Below are 19,725 nucleotides of genomic sequence, written 5' to 3' on the forward strand. Positions count from 1 at the left end.
GTGGGTTTCCATGGTCTTGGGTAGGTCCACCCCTGTGGCTTTGCAGGGTACAGCCTCCCTCCTGGCTGCCTTCATGGGCTGGCGTTATCTGTGGCTTTTCCAAAAGCCAGTTCAAGCTTTCAGTGGCTCTACCATTCTAGGGTCTGGAGGACAGTGGCCTTCTTCTCACGGCTTCACTAGGTGGTGCCCCAATAGGGACTCTGTGAGCACTCTGAGCTGACATTTCCCTTCTGCACTGCCCTAGCAGAGGTTCTCCATGAGGGCCCACCCCTACAGCAAACTTCTGCCTAGGCATCCAGGCATTTCATACATCTTCTGATATCTAGGCAGAAGTTCCCAAACTCCAATTCTTGACTTCTGTGCACTGGCAGGCTCAACATCATGTGGCTGTAATGGCTGGGACACAGAGTACCAAGTCCATAAGTTGCATACAGCACAAGGACCCTGGGCCTAGCCCATGAAACTTTTTTCTTCCAGGCCTCTGGGTTTGTGATGGGAGGGGCTGCTGTGAAGATCTCTGACATGCAAATTTCTGCAGGTGGCTTGAATTTCTCCTCAGAAAATGGGATTTTCTTTTCTATAGCATTGTCAGGCTTCAAATTTTCCAAACTTTTATCCTCTGCTTCCCTTATAAAACTGAATGCCCTTAACAGCACCCAAGTCACATTGTGAATACTTTGCTGCTTAGAAATTTCTTCTACCACATACCCTAAATCATCTCTTCCAAATTTGAAGTTCCACAAATCTCTAGGACAGGGGTAAAATGCCACCAGCCTCTTTGCTAAAACATAACAAGAGTTACCATTGCTCCATTTCCTAACAAGTTCCTCATCTCTATCTGAGACTACCTCAGCCTGGATTTCATTGTCATTATCGTTATCAGTATTTTGGTCAAAGCCATTCAACAAGTCTCTAGGAAGTTCCAAACTTTCCCACATTTTCCTGTCTTCTTCTGGGCTCTACAAACTGTTCCAACCTCTGCCTGTTACCCAGTTCCAAAGTCACTTTCAGATTTTCAGGTATCTTTTCAGCAGCACCCCACTCTACTGGTACCAACTTATTGTATCAGTATGTTCTCAGGCTGCTGATAAAGGTATATACTTGAGACTGGACAATTTACAAAAGAAAGAGGTTTTATGGACTTACAATATCACGTGGATGGGGAGGCCTCACAATCATGGTGGAAGGCAAGGAGGAACAAGTCATGTCTTACATGGATGGCAGCAGGCAAAGAGAAGGAGCTTCTGCAGGAAAATTCCTCTTTTTTTTTTTTTTTTTTTTTTTTTGAGACCAAGTCTCACTCTGTTACCCAAGCTAGCATCAGTGGTATGATCTTGGCTCAGTACATCCTCCACCTCCCAGGTTCAAGTGATTCTCCTGCCTCAGCCTCCTGAATAGCTGGGACTACAGGTATGTGCCACCACACCAGTAGTTTTTGTATTTTTAGTAGAGATGGGGTTTCACCATATTGGCCAGGCTGGTCTCAAACTTCTGACCTTGTAATCCACCTGCCTCAGCCTCCCAAAGTGCTGGAATTACAGGCATGAGCCACAGCACCTGGTGGAGAACTCCTCTTTTTAAAACCATCCAGCTTTCATGAGACTTATTCACTAGCACAAGAATAGCACAGGAAAGACCTGCCCCCATGATTCAATTACCTCCCACCAGGTCCCTCCCCCAACACATGGGAATTCAAGATGAGATTTGGGTGGGGATATGGCAAAACCATACCAGATCCTGTTGGCTATAATTTCAAAAAATAGTCAGGGTTGATTATGGACTTAGTATTGAATAAAATGAAAATATACTTAAATGGGACAATGAAGATAATTGACCAGGGGAAGCAGGTTACAAGACAAGAGAGGACATGTCACTCCAAATGTTATAAAAGTGATGTTTTTATTTTTTGAATATTATTTGCCTATATTTTCAAATTATCTACACTGTATATGCAGTGCTTCTGTAATAATAAAGTAGTATTAAAATAATAAAATCAAGTCTATAAACACACACACACACAGCCCAGCCTCTTCTCCATACCTCAGTGACTAACATACAGGTTTAAACTATCATTAACTCTCACGTGAATTCTTATAAGAAGCTGTTGCAATAATTTAGATGAGAGTTGATACAAAGCCTTTCTGCTTCCAATCTTACCCTCAATATTGTCTTTTCCCAATATTGCGGCTAAAGTAATTTTTAAATTGCGATTCTGATCACTGTTCTCTGCTTCAAATCCTTCAGTGGAATTTCATCTCACTCAGTAAATTCCAAAGCCTTCACCATGGCCTTCAAGACCCTATGAAATCTGACCCTCTGCAACCTCTCTGCCCTCATCTGTTACCGTTGTCTCCTGTTAATCCTGCCTCAGCCACACTGGCCTCCTTGTTCTTCTCAAACGGACCAGATATGCTCCTGTCTCTAGACCATTACAGTTTCTGTTCTCTGTTTAAAATTATGTCCCCTGATACTCTAATGCTAGTTTTCTTACTTCCTTTAGGATGATGCTCAAATTTCATTTTATGTATATAAATATCTCTCCCAACATTTTTGTCAATGCACTTACCAGCACCTGAAATATTATATATATTTTTCTTTATGTCTATCTTCTCTGACTATAAGTTAAGTTCATTAAGAGCACAAACTCTGGAGGTATTGTTCAATAGTGTGTCCCCAGAACTTTGAATGGGCTGGCATCTGAAAGATGTTCAAATAAATGTATGTTGAATGAATTAGTAAATGATAAATGTAGGGAGACAAAAGCAGTTCTCCCATTTATGTCCAAACTCTAGGTAAGACCTATTATATGGAATTGTGTCACACAGCATCCATGGGCAAGAATGGGAGCAGAGATACCAGTTAAGATGCTTGCAGTCACACAGATAAAAGAAGACAATTTAAACCAGTGTGGTGGTGGCAGAAATGGAAAGAAATGGAAGGATGTTGGGTATGATTTAAGATAAGCATACAAGATTGACTGTTAATTGAGTATGGGGAGAATGAGGAGAGAAGATGTAAAGAACATTTTTAAGTTTTGTCCTGAGCAAGTAGGTGAATGATGGTGTCATATACTGAGATATGGAAGGCTTGAGGTAGAATAGATTCATTTGAGGAAACACTGAAGGCTCTGTATTTTACATATTAGGGTTGAGATGGCAATTAGATATCCAAATTGAGATGTTTAGTAGGCAGCTTGATATATGAGTCTGGAGAGTTAAGGAAGAGGTCTGTGCTAAAGATATAAATTTAGGAGTCATAAGCATGTAGGTAGCATTCAAATAGCATTTAATTGGGTAAGCAAGGAAAAAAAAATAGATGTAAACTACTCTAACTTTAAGCTTGGTCCCTGTGTTAGTCTGTTTTCATGCTGCTGATAAAGACATAACCAAAACTGGGCAATTTACAAGAGAAAGAGGTTTAATGAACTTACAGTTCCACCTGGCTGGGGAGGCCTCACAATCATGGTGGAAGGCAAGGAGGAGCAAATCACATCTTTTATGGATGGCAGCAGGCAAGGAGAGAAAGAGCTTGTGCAGGGAAATTCTCCCTTATAAAACCATCAGATCTTATGAGATTTATTCACTATCATGAGAACAGTACAGGAAAGACCTGCCCCCATGAGTCAATTACCTCCCAATGGGTACCTCCCAAGACACATGGGAATTGTGGGAGTTACAATTCAAGATGAGATTTGGGTGAGGACACAGCCAAACCTTATCAGTCCCTAAAGAGAAACATCTTCAAGATAATGGTGAATCAATTAATTTTCACTCCATTAAGTTTCAGTCCAGTTTTCTATCATCTGTGTTGTCCATTAAACCTCTATTCTTTTTTTGTTTGTGGTTATTCCAGCCACAATAGTGACTTTCCAAAACAGCTTACTTTATTTTTCAGACGGTGCTAATTGTGGATCCCTGGACTGGACTTCCCCCCACCCTGATCTGACACAGTATAGACCCAATTTCTGCTCCACCTAACAACTTTTCAAATACTTTTATACTAGATAACTGTTCTGTCCCAGCAAAATAGCTCCTATTCCTTCAACTCTTGCTCACTGGACCTTTTTTTAGTTTCCTTGCCCTTCTGGCCTCTAAAGCAGTGTCAAACCCTCAGATTGAGTTGCAGGGCTGATGTTCTGGACAGTAGTTGTCTGACACAGCAGGGCTGGAGGAATGCTTCCTGAGCTTCTTTATTCTGTGACTCTCAGAGGCAAGAATGCTCCCTGGGTTTGGGAACTGGTGTCTGTTGGCAGTTTATAATATTCTGCAAGCACTATAAAATGATCTGAATTTTCCCAAAGTGGAACATATGGATCAGGAAAGTTGCTAAGGTCTGGGAATTTTTTTCTAACTTTTAAGTTCAGGGGTACAAGTGTAGGTTTCTTACATAGGTAAACTATGTCATAGGGGTTTGTTGAACAGAGTATTTCATTACCCAGGTTATTAAGCTTAGTGCCCATTAGTTATTTTTCCTAATCCTCTCCCTCCTTGCACCCTCCACCTTCCAACAGATCACAGTATGTGCTGTTCCCCTCTATGTGTCCATATGTTTTCATCATTTAGCTCCCACTTATAAGTGAGAACATGTGGTATTTGAAACCTCTATTCTTAATCAAAATTTAAGCCAGTTTTAGGTTGGCAGTGCTCCCAGGCATCTGGGAGAAGAAAACATAAAACTACTTTAGAGAACAAACCAACTCTCTAGGCCTCAAATTATTTTCATAAATATTTCAAACACAATACCCAGAACAGAAAGATATTAGGTACCAAAAGAAATAAGAAAAAATAAGCAAGACACAACAGAAACAACAGAGAACCAAAATAAACTCACAGACCTAAGATCTTGGAATCATCAGACAGATACCATTGTTAAAACATGTAGAAAGAATTGGTTGGTTGGCAGGTAAGTAAAAAAAAAAATACTATGGAATGCAGCATGTAGAGTTTAAGTGGAAAATACAAAAGATATAATGAGAGACTATGGCTAACTGTATTTTCCAAAAACTGATGTGGCAATAAAGCCTGTCCTACATGCTCTTGTACAATGTGACCTTGCCACTCTGTCATTCAAGGAGTACAGTATAATTCCCCTCCTCTTGAGCTAATGAAATTGCATCAGGGAGCTAAAAAACAGTAGCCCTCAGGCAGCCTAAGCAGAAACTCAGCAATTCCTGAGCCTTTCCTCTGGCTCACCCCACTGATAAATCAAGGTCTACTCATTCTACCTGAAAGAAGTTTGTTCACACACCAAGAACAACTTCCATAGCTTCCAACCAAAAGACTGTCTCCTATACAATTTAGCTCTGAGATTCAGTGGGGCTTTGTGTTCCCAAGTGGCCATAGGCCACAGAAAACAGAGGTGAACATACAATGGGCCAAATTCCAGCAGGCATCTCCCCAGGTTCAGAAGGTACAGCATAAATATGAGTACAGGCATTTGCCACAGATTTTCTCTCTGGCTTAGTACAGAGAGATGGAGATAAATACCTGCACTCAGCTTCACCATGAGGATAGAAGGAACTGGAATACATAGCTAATGCCCCAGCCTTTCTAGCTACATCTAAAGGGTCCTCCTCTACTTTACTGGTCTCAGGTACTGACAAATTCTAATCTCCAGGGGGCCACCAAAAACAGAGAGAGGCAATTGCCAGAAAAAAATATGCTTAGGCCAAAACTGTAAAAAGAGACAAAGACGGTCATTATTTAGTGATAAAGGGGTCAATTAATTTAGAGAATATAACAATTATAAATATATATGCAACAAACATCAGAGCATCTAAATATAAAACAAACATTAAGACATCTGAAGGGGGCTGGGCATGGTGGCTCACACCTGTAATCCCAGCACTTTGGGAGGCTGAGGCAGGCAGATCATGAGGTCAAAACATCAAGACCATCCTGGCCAACATGATGAAACCCCATCTCTACTAAAATAAATAAATATATGTATGTGTGTGTGTGACACATACCTGTAGTCCCAGTTACTCAGGAGGCTGAGGCAGGAGAATTGCTTGAACCCGGGAGGCAGAGGTTGCAGTGAGCCAAGATCATGCCACTGCATTCCAGCCTGACACCTGGCAACAAAGCAATACTGTCTAAAAAAAAAAAAAAAAAAAAAAAAAAAAATCTGAAGGGAGACATAGACTCCAACACAATAATATTATAATATTAGAGGATTTCAATACTTCACTTTCAACAATAGATTATCCAGACAGATTAATAAGGAACCGTTAGACTGGAACTACACTTTAGACCAAATGGACCTAACAGACATATACAGAATATCCCACCCAACAGCAGTAGAATGCACATTCTTCTCAGCTGCACATGGAACATCTTCTAGAATAGATCATATGTTTGGCCACAAAACAAGTCTTAGCACATTTGAGAAGATCAAAATAATATCAAGTATCTTTTCTGAGAACAATAGTATGGAACTAGAAATCAATACCAGGAGGAATTAAGGAAAATTTACAAATACATGGAAATTAAACAATATGCTTCTGAGCAACTATTGGGTCAAAGAAGAAATTAAAAGGAACATTTAAAAAATATGGAGGCAAAGGAAAATGGAAACACAATATACTGAAACTTACAGTATTCAGCAAAAGCAGTTCTAAAAAAATGGGTTTATAGCAATAAATGCCTACACAACAAAAAAAGAAAGATCTCAAATAAACAATCTAATGTTATACCTCAAGGAACTAGAGAAAAAGGACAAACTAAGAGTGCAAAGTTAGCAGAAGGAAGGAAATAACAAAAATTAGAGCAGAAATAAATAAACAGTAAAAAGATAGAAAAGAGCAATGAAGCAAATAGTTGGTTTTTTGAAAAGCTAAACAAAATTGATAAAGATAGAAGATGAAGAAATGGTATCTAGAAGGCATTGAAATAAAATAACTGCCAAAATAGAATTCTACACCCATTAAAAGTTTGGAGTGAGAATCGAGAAATCAGTGTGCTGTGTGGCTCATAGCGGCTGCTGTGGTGAGTTAAGTATGAGGGTCTCCTGGGGCCAGGGTGCTGATCACTAGGTTTTGGCTTGCCTCTATTTTTCACCTGGCAATCGTGATATAAACTTGCATAACTTGCCAGGTGACATTCTGCAACACAGACATACAGCAGGCCCACTGTAAGATGGGTTGGCACCGCTACAACCTGTTGCAAAATGTGGCCACAATGATCCTAGTAACTGCTGAGGGCGTCCAGGAGTGAGTGCAGGTGCAGCAGACTGTGGTGGAGCAGGAGAGCAAACGCTTGGCCACTTCCTGCACCATTTGCAGTAACAAATTTGCCTGTTTCAATACCTACAAAAACTGCTTCAAGTCCTAGCAGCATGTTGAACTACAGAAGACCATGCAGGCTGTGAAAAGGAAAGTGGAGATGATAAATGAAAAGAACTTGGAGAAAAGACTGCACATGGACAGTGTGGACAAGGATGCCAGAAATGCAGTCATCCAGCAGGTCATCAAGGCTCTGCCATCCATGTGTCCCAAGAAGGAGCCCCCAGCACCTGCAGAGGAATCCAGGAGTTCCATGGCCATGGCTGCTGGTGGCTGTGTAACCCATAACAGAAACCTGACTGAGAAACTGCCCCAGCTCCAGTGGTTTGAACAGTGGGTGAAGAAGGTGGCAAAGCAGCAGGAGGAAGACAGTGAGGAAGAAGAGGACCTGGATGAAGATGATTGGGAAGACAATGATTCTGATGAAGAATTGTAATGTGAGGATACTGAAGCAATGGATGATGTGGAAGAGCAGGACGGAGAGGAGGAAGAGGCTAGGGCAGGAGTCCCCAGACTTTTTACACAGGGGGCCAGTTCACTGTCCCTCAGACCGTTGGAGGGCCACCACATACTGTGGTCCTCTCACCGACCACCAATGAAAGAGGTGCCCCTTCCTGAAGTGTGGCGGGGGGCCGGATAAATGGCCTCAGGGGGCCGCATGCGGCCCATAGTTTGGGGACGCCTGGGCTAGGGAAAGCCCACCCCTTGGTGCCATCTCTGTAATAGATGGCTTATTTTGTCCCCAATATTCAAGCTCACTCGTGAAGAATGGGGCTTATATGATCAAAGTCTACTGCTTCTTTATTACTGATACAGAATATCTTTCAGATCTTAAGGGACTCAATTACTTGTGAGAAAAATTGTATGTTGAAAAGATTTGCTTGTGGTGCAATGAGAAAGGGAAGTCCTTCTACTCGACAGAAGCTGTACAGTCCTATACGATCAAAGCTACTGTAAGCTTTTTACAGATGGTGATGCCACTTTGGAATTTGCAGACTTCTATAATTTTAGGATTAGCTACCCAGATCACAAGGAAGGGGAGGACCCTAATGAGGCTGAGGAGTTGTTCTCAGGAAAGGACTTAGAATATGATGATGAAAGCATGGAACTGATTCTGCCTTCTCATGCCAGAGTGAGTCATCACTCCTTGATGAGATACTATAAACAGTGATTTGGCTTGTCAAGAGCTGTGGCAGTTGCTAAATATTAGAAGGCCACGGGCCGAGTGCTTCAGTAATAGAGAGCCCTGGGATAGACTGGCAACACAGGAGCAGCTACATGAGAATGAGACATGCATTATATCCAAAGGATGCAATTAAAATGGATGCTGAAGACAGAAATGAAGAACATTGTCATCAAACAGATGCACTTTAGGGTCAAAGCTAGGTTGTATGATGGCTTCACTCTCCCTCAAAAACAACTACTCGGTGACTGGCTTATCACCAAGAATATCCCAGAACTCAAAACAGAAGCTGTGAGGATCCGAGTGCTCACACAGAAGAGAACAACTGCAAGCAGAAGATAACAAAGATGGGCCTCTTTAACTGCAACGTCCCCTTCCCAAACTGCCAGGCACGATGCAGAAATGTTCCCCTAGACTGACGGTAGTCCATCGGAAAAAGTGAGATCTAGGTGAAGAGCCAGCTTTCCCACTTCCTGGGTTCCTTTGCATAAAAATCATTCCTGCCTTAATCCCTGGGAAGCAGTGTGATTGCCACTAGGGTTATAAATCCTGAAGGCAGCTAGAGACAAAGGACGGAAGTGAGGCTAGCAAACCCAGCATGCAAAACACATTGGCTGCTCTTCATCTAAGCCAAAGAAGACACCCAACGAAAGAGACTGTTCAGCTGTAGGAGGCACACTCCATGGCTTCTCTGGACACAAAATCCTAAAGGATATCCACTTTGCACCTCCCCCAAATCGGGGATGGGCTTTAATCCCGTTTTTTTGCAAGAGCTGCAGCAAACCTGGGCTTACAGCACCATCTAGTGACAAAAAAGAGGAAGTAATCTCAGATTAAGGGAACTCTTAATTTGCGCATAACCCTTAGACAGGCATACTCCTTAAAACCCAAACGAAGCCAGACACAAAGACTGGAATAAATAACAGCGTTCATACAAAAACATAGATACATGTGCCTAAAACACAAGAGCAAATAGGGAACTGTCGTGGACCGTCCGGGACGGGTAGGCACGTCTGCCCAGGGGGTCTCTCGACCTGCAAGAGGGTACCAATACCTGGAAGAGGGAGTGCGCCTGGAAAATTAATAAAGACAGAGAGAGAGAAAGCGAGGCATCTGGAGGGCTGATAGGCTGTGCCTAAACAGCAAATTTGATTTTTCAAAGGCCAGGAATAAATACACTTTCTTGGCTCTGGTTTACGTCATAGTAAGAGGAATGCAAATGTATGCCTCACATGGCCTATACAATAGAGAAGTCAGATAGGCAATCAGAGGTTGTAAAAAGTAACAAAATTTCCTGTAATCACAAAGTTTGTTTGCATCCAAACATTATTCACAAAGCTTGCTTACATCCAAACATTATTCACAAAGCTTGTTTACATCCAAACATTCACAAAGCTTGTTTACATCCAAACATTATTCCTCCTGGCTGCAGGTATCTCTGGTTTGACCTTGTTTCAGAACTGAGATGTGAAAAGGTTTTTTGGTTTTGCTCATCAGAATATCTTTTAATCAGATTCTCCTTTGTCTACTCCTGACTCAACTTAACTCAACTTCCCCATTCAGGAATCTCTGAGTCAGGAATCAAAGCCATCCCTTATGGTGGCATTTTGCTTTGCAAATATCGACAGTTAAACCATTATCTAGGGTACAAGGCACTCAGGTAAGGTTTAAGGCTTATTCTTGAAGAGTCATAAAAAGGTTAAAAGCAGGAACCGGTTGCTGGTAGGGGGTCACTCGGTCTAGCAGCAACGCATAATTTTAGGCCCCAAACGATATTGTGGTTGATATTAGAAACTGATCATTCATCTTTCAGTTCCTATATTTCCGGATAGCTCGACTGCCTCCAGTACGAAACTGTGTTTGGGATCAAACTCACCGTATAGTGAGACTCACGCCTTTTAGGGGTCTCATACGGGAATGTTCCCCACAGGGAACTATGACCTCTCCAAATGGAAACAGCATGGAGCCCATGACCACCCTAATGAGATGGCAAATTGTCAGCTCTCAGATCAATAATTCAAAATAGCGGTTCTGAGGAAACTCAAATAACACAAAAAAGCAACTGAGAAATTTATGAGGTACATTTAACAGAGAAATCGAAATAATAATTTAAAAAGCAGAAATGCTGGAGCTGAGAAATGCAATAGCTGAGTGGAAAAAAAAAGTCTAAACGGCAAAATTGATCAAACAAAAGAAAGAATCAATGAGTTAAAAGACAATCTACTTGAAAACACATAGTCAAAGGAGAAAAAATAATTAAAAGCAATGAAGAACACTTAGAAGATCTAGAGGATAGCCTCAGTAGAGCAAATCTAAGAGTCATGGGCCTTCAAGAGGGAAAGAGCAATGAGTAAAAGCTCAAAGAAGTAATAACAGAAACTACAGAAAGATATATGTATCCAGGTACAGGAAGGTTGAAGATCACAAAACAAATTCAACCCAAATAAGACCACGCCAAGGCATGTAATAATTAAACTCTCAAAGGTTAAAGACAAACAGAGAATCCTAAAAAGAGCAAGAAAAAAAGAAGCAAATAATATATAAAGGAGCTCCAATTCATCCGGGAACATACTGTAGACCAAATGAACCTACCTGACATTTTAAAGAATATTTCATCCAACTACTGCAGAATATGCATTCTCATCAGCACATGGAACATTCTTCAATATACACTATGTTAGGTCAGAGAACAAGTCTCAACATTTGAAAAATAAAATTATATTAGTATCTTTTCTGACTACAGTGGAATAAAACTAGAAATTAATAATGAGAACTTTTGTAACTATACATGGAAATTAAACAACATACTCCTGAATAACCAATAAGTCAATGAAGAAATTAAGAAGCAAATGTATTGAAACAAATGAAAATGGAAACAACATACCAAAATGAATGGGATACAACAAAGGCAGCACTAAGAGAAGTTTATAGGTATAAATGCTTACGTCGAAAAAGTAGAACGACTTCAAATAAACCTGGTGATGATGTAACTCAAGGACATAGAAAAACAAGAGCAAACCAAACCCAAAATTAGTAGCAGGAAAATAATAATAATAATGGTAATCACAGAAATCAATAATATTGATAGAAAGAAAACAATATGAAAGACCAGTGAAATTTTTTTTCTTGTGATATTTGTAATCCACGATTTCTTTTATTTATTTTTTTATTATACTTTTAAGTTCTGTGGTACATGTGCAGATCATGCAGGTTTGTTACATAGGTATACAGGTGCCTTGCTGGTTTGCTGCACCTATCACCCATCCTCCTGTCATCTATATTAGGTATTTCTCCTAATGTTATCCCTCCTCGATCCCACCACCCCCTGCTATCCCCCCCAGCCTCCCCACCCCCACCACCACAGGCCCCGGTATGTGATGTTCCCCTCCCTGTGTCCATGTGTTCTCATTGTTCAACACCCACCTATGAGTGAGAACATGCGGTGTTTGGTTTTCTGTTCTTGTGTCAGTTTGCTGAGAATGATGGTTTCCAGCTTCATCCATGTCCCTGTAAAGGACATGAACTCATCCTTTTTATGGCTGCATAGTATTCCATGGTGTATATATGCCACATTTTCTTTATCCAGTCTATCATTGATGGGCATTTGAGTTGGTTCCAAGTCTTTGCTGTTGTGAACAGTGCCACAATAAACATACGTGTGCATGTGTCTTTATAATAGAATGATATATTATCCTTTGTGTATATACCCAGTAATGGGATTGCTGGGTCAAATGGTATTTTTAGTTCTAGATCCTTGAGGAATTGCCACAGTCTTCCACAATGGTTGAATGATGCTCCCACCAACAGTGTAAAAGCGTTCCTATTTCTCCACATCGTCTCCAGCAACTGTTGTCTCCTGATTTTTAAATGATCACCCTTCTAAATGGTGTGAAATGGTATATCAATGTGGTTTTGATTTGCATTTCTCTAATGACCAGTGATGATGAGCATTTTTTCATACGTTTGTTGTCTGCATAAATGTCTTCTTTTGAAAAGTTAAAGACCAACGAAATTTTTTCAATGGCTTTTTGAAAGATAAAATTTTAAAACCTTTATCTAGACTAAGGAAAAAAATGAGAGAAGACCCAAATAATTGAAATCAGAGATGAAAAGAGTCATTAAAACTGATGACACAGAAAAACAATGTATCACTAGAAACTATTATGAACAACTATATGCCAGCAAATTGGAAAAACTAGAAGAAATAGATAAATTTCTGGGCACATACAACTTACCAAGATTGAACCACGAGGAAATAGAAAACTTGAACAGACCAATAACAAGTAATGAGATTGAAGCAGTAAGAAAAAGTCTGGCATCAAATAAAAGTCCGAGACCTGATGGCTTCTCTGCTGAAGAAAAACTTACACCATTTATACTGAAACTATTTAATATTTCAAAAAATTGAAGAGAAAAGAATGCTTTCAAACTCATTCTACGAGACCAGCACTATCCCAATACCCAAACCAGACAAGGACAAAACAACAACAAAAAGAAAACTACAGGCCAACATCCCTGATGAATATAGATGCAAAAATCCTAACAAAATACTTGCAAACTAAATTCAACAACACATTAAAATGAGTGTTTGTCATGCTCAAGGGGAATTCATCCTATATGGAAATCAATAAATGTGATACACTACATTAACAGAAGGAAAGAGAAAAACCATATACTTATTTTAATGGCTGTCAAGAAACCATTGAATAAAATTCAACACCCCTTGATAAAAACTCTCAACAAATTGGGTTTAAAAGGTGCATATCTCAAAACAGTAAAGATTATATATGACAAACCCACAGCTAACATTATACTGAATGGGAAAAAAATTGAAAGCCTTTCCTCTAAGATCTGGAACAAGACAAGTATTCCCACTTTCACCAATTCTATTAAATGTAGTCCTGGAAGTCCCAGATGGAGCAATTAAGCAAAGGGCCTTCAAATTAGAAAGAAAGAAGTCAAATTCCCCTTGTTTGTAGATAATATAATCTTATATTTAGAAAAACCTAAACACTCCACCAAAAAACTGTTAGAACTGATGATAAATAAATTCAGTAAAGTTGCAAGATACAAAACCAACATACAAAAATCGTTAGCATTTCTATATAACAAGACCTAACAACCTGAGAGAGAAATCATAAAAGCATTTTCATTTACAATAGCTATAATAAAAATAAATATATAGGAATAAATTTAACCAAAGAGATGAAAGATCTCTATACTGACAAATGTAAAACACTGATAAGAGGAACTGAAGAAGACACACAAAAAATGAAAAGATATCTAGCCCATGTTCATAGAATGGAAGCATTCATATTGTTAAAATATCAATTCTACAAGATTTAAGGTAATACCTATAAAATACCAATGAAATTTTTCACAGAAATAGAAAAAGCAATCTTAAATTTGTACAGAACCACAAAAGACCCAGATATGGATTGGCTATGTCCCTACCCAAATCTCATCTTTAATTGCAGTTCCCATAGTCCCCACATGTCGTGGGAGGGACCCAGTGGGAAGTGATTGGGTCGTGGGGGCAGTTTCTCCCAGGCTGTTCTCGTGATAGTGAGTGAGTTCTCATGAGATCTGATAGTTTTATAAGTGTTTGGCATTTCCCCTGTGGGCGCTTATCACCCCTGCCACTTTATGAAGAGGGTGCCTTGCTTCCCCTTTGCTTTCCACCATGATTGTTAAGTTTCCTGAGGCTTCTCCAGCAATACAGAACTGTAAGTCCATTAAATCTCTTTCCTTTATAAATTATCCAGTCTCCAGCAGTTCTTTATAGCAGCATGAGAACAGACTAATAAAGTAAATTGGTACCAAGGTAGGAGGGTGCTGCTATAAGGATACCTGAAAATGTGGAAGCAACTTTGGAACTATGTAACAGGCAGAGGTTGGAACAGTTTGGAGGGCTCAGAAGAAGACAGGAAAATGTGGGAACATTTGGAACTTTCTAGAGACCTGGAGGGCTCAGAAGAAAACAGGAAAATCTGGAACAGTTTGGAACTTCCTAGAGAATCATTGGATAGCTTTGACCAAAATGCTGATAGTGATAATGGACAATGAAGTTCGGAATGAGGTAGTCTCAAATGGAGATGAGGAACTTGTTGGGAATAGGAATATAGGTGACTCTTTCTATGCTTTAGCAAAGAGATTGGTGGCATTTTGCCCCTGCCCTAGAGATCTGTAGAACTTTGAACTTGAGAGAGATGATTTAGTGTATCTGGCGGAAGAAATTTCTAAGCAACAAAGCATTTCAGAACATAAAAGTTTGAAAAATTTACAGTCTGATGATCCAGTAGAAAAGACAAACCCATTTTCTGTGGAGAAATTCAAGCCAGCTACAGAAATTTGCACAAGTAATGAGGAGCCAAATGTTAATTGCCAAGACAATGAGGAAAATGTGTCCAGGGCATGTTAGACACCTTCACAGCAGCCCCTCCCATCACAGGCCTGGAGGCCTAGTTGTGAAAAATGCTTTTGTCGGGTGGGTCCAGGGCTGCCCTGCACTGTGCAGCCTGGGACTTGGGGCCCTGCGTTGTAGCCACTCCAGCCACGGCTAAAAGAGGCCAAGGTACAGCTTGGGCTGTGGCTTCAGAGGGTGCAAGCCCCCAGCCTTTGTTCTGTGGGTGCACAGAAGACAAAAATTGAGGTTTGGGAACCTCCACCTAGATTTCAGACGATGTATGGAAACACCTGGATATCCAGGCAAAGGTGTGCTGCAGGGGCAGATCCCTCGTGGAGAACCTCTGCTAGGGCAGTGTCGAAAAGAAATGTGGGGTGGGACACCATACACAGAGTCACCATTGGGGCACTGCCCAGTGGAGCTGTGAGAAGAAGGCCACCTCCTCCAGACCCCAGAATAGTAGATTCACTGACAGCTTGTACCATGTGCCTGGAAGAGCCACAGGCACTCAATACCAGTCCATGAAAGCATCCAGGAGCAGAGCTGACCTTAATGTGAGATGTGGAGTCAATGGAGATCATTTTGATACTTTAAGGCAGGTGTCCCCAAACTACGGCCCACGGGCCGCATGGGGCCCCCTGAGGCCATTTATCTGGCCCCCCGCCACACTTCAGGAAGGGGCACCTCTTTCATTGGTGGTCAGTGAGAGGAGCACAGTATGTGGCGGCCCTCCAACGGTCTGAGGGACAGTGAACTGGCCCCCTGTGTAAAAAGTTTGGGGATGTCTGCTTTAAGGTTTAATGACTGCCCTATTGGATTTTGGACTTGCATGGGACCTGTAGCCCCTTTGTTTTTGCCAATTTCTCCCATTTGGAATGAGTGTTTTTACCCAATGCCTGTACCTCTGTTATATCTAGGAAGTAACTAACTTGTTTTTGATTTTACAGGCTCATAAATGGAAGTGACTTGCCTTGTTTCAGATAAGACTTTGGACTTAGACTTTTGGATTAATGCTGGAATGAGCTAACACTTTGGGGGACTGTTGGAAAGGCATTATTCTGTTTTTAAATGTGAGGATATGAGATTTGGAAGGGGCCATGGGTGGAATGATATGGTTTGGCTCTGTGTCCCCACCCAAATCTCATCTTCAATTGTAGTTTCCACAATCCCCATGTGTCATGGGAGAGACCCAGTAGGAAGTGATGGGATCATTGGGGCAGTTTACCCCATACTGTTATAATAGTGAGTGAGTTCTCATGAGATCTGATGGTTTTATAAGCATCTGGCTTTTCCCCTTCTGGCACTTCTCCCTCCTGTTACCTTATGAAGAAGGTGCCTTGCTTTCCCTTCACCTTCCACCATGATTGTAAGTTTCCTGAGGCCCCTCCAGCCATGTGGAACTGTGGCTCAATTAAAACTCTTTCCTTTATAAATTACCCAGTCTCCAGCAGTTCTTTATAGCAGCATGAGAACAGACTAATATGACCCTAAATAGCCAAAGCAGTCCTGAGCAAAAAGAACAAAGTTGGAAGCATAATGCTACTTGATTTCAAACTATACTACAAAGCTATAGTAACCAAAACAACATGGTTCTGTCATAAAGGCAGAAACATATGCAAGTGGAACCCAACAGAGAACCCAGAAATAAATCCACACATTTATAGCCAACTTGTTTTTGAAAAAGTGCCAAGAACATGAACTGGTGAAAGAATAGTCTCTTCAATAAATGATGTTGGGAAAACTGGATATCCACATGCAGAAGGATGAAACTAGACGCCTATCTCTCACTATATACAAAAATCAAATCAAAAGGGATTAGAGACTTAAATATAAAACTTGAAACTATAACACTACTGGAAGAAAACATTGGGAAAATGCTCCAGGACATTGCTCTGGGAAAGATTTTGCAGGTAAGACTTCAAAAGCACAAGTGACTAAAGCAAAAACAGACAAATGGAATTATATCAAGCCATAAAGGTTCTGCACAGCAAAGGAAACAATTAACAAAGTGAAGAGACAATCTATAGGATGCAATGAAGTATTTGCAAACTATACAACTGAGAGGGTATTAATAACCAGAATATATAAGGAACTCAAGCCAATGGCAAAAAAAAAAAAAAAAAAAAAAGAATCCTATTAAAAGTAGACAAAGATCTGAATAGATTTCTCAAAAGAAGACATACAAATGGCCAACAAGTATGTGAAAAACTGTTCAACATTATTAATTACCAGAGAAATGCAAACCAAAGTACAATGAGATATTTCACTCCAGTTAAATGGCTTTTATCAAAAAGACAAAAAAAAAAAAAAAGATAATGAATGCTGGTGAGGATGTGGCAAAAGAGGAATGCTTGTATACTGTTGGTGGGAGTGTAAATTCTTACGGATACTATGGAAAACAGTATGGATGTTCCTCAAAAAACTAAAAATAAAACTACCATGTGATCCAGCAATCCCACTGCTGGATATATATCCAAAGACAGGAAATCGATGTATCAAAGAGATAGCTGCACACCAACGTTTATTACAGCAACATTCACAACAGCTAGGATAAAGCCAGGCATGGTGGCTCATGCCTGTAATCCCAGCACTTTGGGAGATCAAGGTGGGCGGATCACCTGAGGTCAGGAGTTTGAGACCAGCCTGGCCAACATGGAAAAACACCATCTCTACTAAAAATACAAAATTATCTGGGCCTGGTGGCACATGCCTGTAATCCCAGCTACTCTGGAGGCTGAGACAGGAGAATCGCTTGAACCTGGGAGGTGAAGGTTGCCATGAGCCAAGATCATGCCATTGCACTCCAGTCTGGGCAACAAGAGCAAAACTCTTTCTCAAAAAAAACCAAAAACAAAATAGCTAGGATATAAAAATCAACCTAAATATACATCAACAGATGAATAGATAAAGACAGTGTGGTATATATACACAATAGAATATTCTCAGCCATTAAAAAGAATGAAATCCTGTCATTTATGGCAACATGGATAAGCCTGGATGTCATTATGTTAAGTGAAATAAATCTTTGAAAGACAAATATCACGTTTTTACTTATATGTAAGAGCTTAAATAGTGGATCTCACTGAGACAGAGTAGAACGGTGCTTAACAGAATTTAGGAAGGTTGTAGAGGGTTCAGTGGAATGAAGAGAGGTTGAGTTATAGGCATAAAATTATACTTAGAAGGGATAAGTTGTAGTGTTTGATATTATAGTAGGGTGACTATAGTTAACAATGATTTATTGTATGTTTCAAAATAGCTAGAAGAGAAGATTGGGAGTGTTCCCCAACACAAATAAATGATAAATGATTGAAGTGATTGATATTCCAATTATGGTTATTTGATTAGTACACATTGTATTAATATATCAAAATATCACATGTATTCTCAAAACATGTACAATTAAAAAATACATCATTATAGGCACCTCTCAGGTTGACTGTACTGTCCTTATTGTTGCTGGGGGTGATAACAGATTTGAAGCTAGCATCTTCAAGAATGGGCAGACCCATGAACATGCCCTTCTGGTTTACATACTGGATGTGAAACAACTAATTGTTGGAGTTAACAAAATAGATTTCACTGAACAGAGCTATGTAAAATCATTAAAGAAGTCAGCCCTACATTAAAAATGTTGGCTACAATCCCAACACAGTAGTATTTATGCCAATTTCCAGTTGGAATACTGACAACATGCTAACATGCCTTGGTTAAAGGAGTGGAAAGTCACCTGTAGAGATGGCAATGCCAGTGGAACATATCTGGATTACATCATACCACCAGCTCATCCAACTGACAAGTCTTGTGCCTACCTCTCCAGGAAGTCTACAAATTGGTAGTATTGGTATTGTCTTTGTGGGCCTAGTGGCGACTGGTGCTCTCAAACCCAGCATGATTGGTCAGCTTTGCTCCAGTTAACATTATAACTGAAGTAAAGTCTGTTGAATTGCACCATGAAGAACTTCAAGTGAAGTTCTTCTTGGGGACAGTGTGGGATTCAGTGTCAAGAATATGTCTGTCAAAGATGTTCATCATGGCAATATGGCTTGTGACAGTGAAAATGACTCACCAACAGAAGCGGCTGGCTTTAGTGCTCAGGTGATTATCCTGAACCATCCAGGCCAAATCAGTGCTGGCTCTCCACCTGTGTTGGATTGTCACACAGCTCACATTGCTTGCAGGTTTGCCGAGCTGAAGGAGGTTGATTTCTTTCTGGTTAGAAGCTGGAAGATGGCCTCCATAGTGATTTTTATTACTATGGTTTCCTTCTAATTTGGTCTTGAAGTCTCTCCCTTGAGAATGGTCATAAGCCAAGATAGTCACTTTCTAGGAGAGCCCTGGGGGAAAGTTCGGTTTGAGTGTGTCAATTAGGTGAGACATAACAAGAAAGTAAAAACAAAATGAATAGTGGAATAAAATACTAACAAGTACCTAGAAATAAGTGTAGCTAAAAATTTGCAAGATCTCCATGGGGAAAAAAAAAAACCTATGGAAATTTACTGAGAAACTTTAAAGACGACCTAAATAACCTTCAAGATATACTACATACATGAATTAGAAAACATGATATTTGAAAATGTTGGTTATTCCCAAACTGATTTATGGATTCAGTGCAACCTGAATGAAAATCCCAGGGCTTTCCTTTTGTAGAACTCAACAAGCTGATTATAAAATTAATATGAAAATGCAAAGCTTTATGAATAGCTAAGTCCTCCTTGAAGAGAAAGAATACGATGAAATTGTTGTATAATATATTGAGACTTATTTTAAAGTTATAATAACTAAAACAATGTAATAATTGGCATAGGGATAAACAAATTGGTAAATGAAATAGAATAAAAAATCCAAAACTAG

General features: G+C 40.1%; 2 protein-coding genes and 1 pseudogene across 4 annotated transcripts in view; all 3 read left to right on the forward strand.

The window, feature by feature from the left end:
* F8 (coagulation factor VIII) overlaps window positions 1-19,725 on the forward strand; it is a 191,145-nt gene that overhangs the window by 117,663 nt on the left and 53,757 nt on the right. The window lies entirely within an intron of this gene.
* LOC141582818 (cytoplasmic 60S subunit biogenesis factor ZNF622-like) lies at window positions 1,940-7,959 on the forward strand. Its single transcript, XM_074391881.1, has one exon. The coding sequence runs from the start codon at window positions 7,356-7,358 to the stop codon at window positions 7,716-7,718; it is 363 nt and encodes a 120-aa protein (XP_074247982.1). The 5' UTR covers window positions 1,940-7,355; the 3' UTR covers window positions 7,719-7,959.
* LOC120361798 (cytoplasmic 60S subunit biogenesis factor ZNF622 pseudogene) lies at window positions 7,737-8,807 on the forward strand (annotated as a pseudogene).

Source organism: Saimiri boliviensis, chromosome X (assembly GCF_048565385.1).
Source record: "Saimiri boliviensis isolate mSaiBol1 chromosome X, mSaiBol1.pri, whole genome shotgun sequence".
NCBI classification, from domain to species: Eukaryota; Metazoa; Chordata; class Mammalia; order Primates; family Cebidae; genus Saimiri; species Saimiri boliviensis.

What these genes read in the sequence shown, in the direction of transcription:
- LOC141582818 (XM_074391881.1), top strand. Translation starts at nt 7,356, where the DNA reads ATGCAGGCTGTGAAAAGGAAAGTGGAGATGATAAATGAAAAGAACTTG.